Source organism: Sceloporus occidentalis, unplaced genomic scaffold, assembly GCF_023333645.1.
Source record: "Sceloporus occidentalis isolate IW3139 unplaced genomic scaffold, rSceOcc1.0.p SCAF_419, whole genome shotgun sequence".
NCBI lineage: Eukaryota > Metazoa > Chordata > Lepidosauria > Squamata > Phrynosomatidae > Sceloporus > Sceloporus occidentalis.
In genome coordinates, this window is record NW_028317399.1 from 107,170 (window position 1) to 111,368 (window position 4,199).

General features: G+C 39.2%; 1 protein-coding gene across 1 annotated transcript in view; it reads left to right on the forward strand.

Moving 5' to 3' along the window:
* Positions 1-3,794, forward strand: part of LOC149272781 (IgGFc-binding protein-like) — a 39,677-nt gene extending 35,883 nt beyond the window's left edge. The window contains exons 32-36 of the mRNA XM_089506733.1: positions 244-809; positions 1,199-1,769; positions 1,999-2,198; positions 2,595-2,966; positions 3,507-3,794. Of these exons, the coding sequence (XP_089362859.1) occupies positions 244-809; positions 1,199-1,769; positions 1,999-2,198; positions 2,595-2,966; positions 3,507-3,794 (1,997 nt within the window). The remainder of the gene's footprint in view (positions 1-243; positions 810-1,198; positions 1,770-1,998; positions 2,199-2,594; positions 2,967-3,506) is intronic.
* Positions 3,795-4,199: the final 405 nt, after the last annotated feature.

Genomic DNA, 4,199 nt, shown 5'->3' on the forward strand with positions numbered 1-4,199 from the left:
TCATCTTAGTTGTGTATTGTATACCTAAGATGTTCTCAGGACTTCCCCTTGTAATATTTCATGTTATTACATTTTCCAAATATATTTTTTTCTAAAGTTAAGGATCAATGTGAAGGATCAATATAAATTTTTTGGTAATTTTGATGAAACAAAGAAAGTCTAGAAAAGAGATATGTTACCGTATGACCCTATAAAGGCAACATGTGGACCTCCTTGGTCTTCTTTTTTTTTGTTTTCTTATAGGCCCATCTTGCCCTATAAACAGTCACTATGAGTTTTGTGGAAATGGTTGTCCTGCGGTGTGCTATGGTCTGGCCTCCCCTGCTGATTGTCTGCCAAGATGCAAAGAAGGATGCTATTGCAACAGTGGATTCATTCTAAGTGGCCCCATTTGTGTTCCCATTGCTCAATGTGGCTGTGTCTACAAGGACAGATACTATCAGAAGAATTACGTTTTCTACCCTGATGACCAGTGCAAAGAAAAATGTCGGTGTGAAGATAACGGGGTTGTCCAATGTCAGGACACATCCTGTGGACCAGATGAGGAATGCAAAGTGGTCAATGGAATTCAAGGTTGTCAACCAAAGGACTTTGGCACATGTGTTGTTTCTGGAAATCCCCACTACACAACCTTTGATGGCTTAATATATGACTTCCAGGGAACATGTACCTACATCTTATCAAAGCTAATGGCCAACGATTCCGAACTAGTACAGTTTTCTGTGAAAGTAGCCATGACAAGAATGGTGGAGGTGTCTGTGTTTGGTTTCACAGTAACCATTGAGCAAGGAATGAAGTGGAAGGTGAAGGTAGGTTTTAAATTTCGAGGGTACTCACCAAAATTGAATGAATGAGAGGGCTGTGTTTACATGCAAAACCTATAGGCAATAACAGACAACAAGTATTCTCTTAATCCTAAGAGAACCCCCAAAAAGGAAGCTGTAATTTGATGCTTGTTGAGGTGAGGACCTGAAGGTCTATGGTCATAATGCTTTGATGGTAGATTTCCAGAAATACATTGTAGACAACATAAGAATAAAACATCTGTGTTATTTTTGTTCATGAAAAAAGCTTTTTTTGGTACAAGACAACTTTCAATTTTAAGTGTTCATGTTTTATAACAGAAGCTCATTGAAACTGTTGAATGATTAGTGGTAGTTAAGGTATCAAATGGTTTGGATTTTGATTTTATCTGCAGGTAAACGGGGAGATCAATAACTTGCCGCTAATTCTACATTACGGAAATATAATAATCAACCAAGAGGGTAATAACATTATATTACAAACTAGTTTTGGCCTTAAGGTTCTATATGACACCGTTTACTATGTGATAGTTAGAGTTCCCAGCAACTACAGAGGAAAATTGAGAGGCCTTTGTGGGAACTTCAATAAAGACCAGAAAGATGAGTTCCAGCTTCCCAATGGTCAGTTAACCAAAATTGTCGATGAATTTGGTGCAGCCTGGAAAGTCAACATCGCTGATGAAAAGTGTAGTAATGGATGTGGAACCCAATGTCCTGTGTGCGATAACACGAAAATCAAACCATACACGGGCACAATGTCATGCGGCATGATCACCTACACAACCGGGCCATTTAAAGAATGTCACACCAAAATCGCACCTCAGAAATACTACAACGATTGCACACATGACGCCTGTATATTTCAAGGGAAGGATGATATTTTGTGCAAGAGTCTGCAAGCCTACACGGCAGCTTGTCAACATATTGATGTCACTGTTACCCAATGGCGGACCACCACCTTTTGTCGTAAGTACAAAAATATACCTAGGCCTAGGGCAGTGCCCTTAGCTGCCCACTATGCGTTCTCCATTCTCCAATGGAGAATTCTCCAATGGAGAATTCTCCAATGGATATGACCCACAGCGCCTTTAACGGAATCAGAACCTTTCAACGGAATCAACTTAGCACAGACTACCATAGTGTAAGTAGGCTGGCTGGGGGAGAAGCTGGTAATCACATTTTATTATGTTTACAGGGTTAACTTGTCCACCTAATAGTCACTATGAGCCTTGCACTAAATCATGCGAAAGAACTTGTGCCAGGCTCACATCGCCACCGACGTGCACAGACCAATGTTTCGAGGGATGTGAATGTGATGCTGGATATCTGTTTGATGGAGACCGATGTGTAACGGTGGACAAGTGTGGATGTGTCTTCAATGGGACATACTTAAGTGTAAGTAATGTTTTAAATGGAAAGTAGTATTTTCTAGTGAGGTAGAACTTTCTCTGGAGAGCGTGCAGCGTTATTTATATTTAATTTAGTGATTCCAAAGTGAAATGATTGTAACACTTTAAAACCAATGGATTTTATTCTGTTCACCAAGTATGATTACATATGTTCACATGTACATTTTGGGGGTAACAGTAAATTCACAATATACAGCTCTATCTATACATAAAAATATACAGAAAGCCAACAAAAGTATCACATAAAAAGGATATAAAAGGAAATTAGGTTCAATGACCCAATTAAGTGACCAAAATGCCAAACAAAATCATCCCCAACTTCTGAGGTGCAACTTTTTGTTTATGGCTTCACAATAACCCGAATAATGTGGGTTTTTTTCAGGAAGGACAGTCTTTTATGACGGAAGACTGCGGCTTGATTTGTAAATGCCAGTTTGCTAGTGTTACCTGCACAGTGACAGCGTGCCGCCCCACAGAACACTGTGGAATCAAAAATGGTGTCCGAATGTGCGTCCAGGAACAAGCACAGTGTTTTATTAAATCTCAGAAGCTTGTTACTTTTGATGGGCTTTCAGGAGAACCGATAGCACCAGGTGGATATGAATTGCTCTCTCTGTGTAACGGTGATTTACATTCATGGTTCCGAGTCCTTGTAGATATTCAAAGCTGTGGAACAGATGTGCCATTCGTAGCCAGGATCCACATTTTCCTTCATAATACTCAAGTGGTCATATTTAAGGACAAGGAGGCCTGGGTAAGTCAATGGAAGTTATCACCCACTGATGATCATTCTAATACTTCAGTCTATGTGTTTTTTTAATGTTACACAGAGGGTCATGGAGAACAATTCAATTTTGATTTGTTAATGAAACCCTACAAAAGTACACCTTTCAACTTTTTTAAAATTAAATGGATGTTGCTTTGGTTGGGTAAGATAGATATATGGTTAATCATTTAGCGTATTTGCCATACCAGAAAATGAACTTGGTCCCATGTTGGTCCCATGCAGTGCTTAGAAACGCGCTATGTCCTTTTAGTGGCCAACGTACTCAAAAACAAGGTAAAGAATGACACAAGATTCAAGACCTCCAATATCCTTCTTCGACTCTTCCAAGCTTATTTGTCTTTTCTTAAATATGTTCACCCACTAATTTTTATCACAAATGTCTAAAGATTAAAAAATAAAGAAGAAAAATGTGATATAGTTAAATAAATCTTATGATAATAAGAGAAGATGCTATTCGTTGGAGAACCCTGGGTATATTATTACATTTCATCCATTTTTTGGTTCTAGGTGAAAGGTCGCGTCGTGTCCTTCCCGTTTAAAACATGCGACTTGTCGGCCGAGGTTGTAGAGTCATCTGTTTTGGCCAAACTAGAAAATATGTTCACAATAGAGCTTAACGACAAGGGAGAGATGAAAATCCGTGTTACCGACAACTTAGCAGCAATGGTTTGCGGGGCTTGTGGAAACTTCAATGGTGATAGCTCAGATGACCTACTGGATTTTCAAGGAAATAATGTGACAGATGTCCTGAAGATGATTGAATCTTGGAAAGCCCGTGACTTGTACACTTGGTGAGTCAGTATGTAAATTAAATACTCTATCTGTGAGCTGTTCTCATTTTCATCACAGTCATTCTTATGGACAGTTGGTGACCAGGATGAGGTCTATTCACTAAGATACAAATGAATGGCCTTTTACAATGACAGGGGAGGTTTGTTATTCTTCTTACACAATATCCCTGCCATCCCACAGGATAAGAATGGAGAGTATTCCTTAATTTTTTTACCCCCCCCCTGTCCCACCAGATTGGGGTGGTGGTGATGAGTTGGCTTGGAACAAGGTTCTTTTATCCCACAGGGTATTAAACTTTTCAGGATTTGAGTTTGGTTTACTGACCCCATGTTTGTGAAATCAGAGATGATATAACCAAAAGCAAGATTAACCTCCCATTAAATGTTGTATTTAAATGGTGTATTAAGA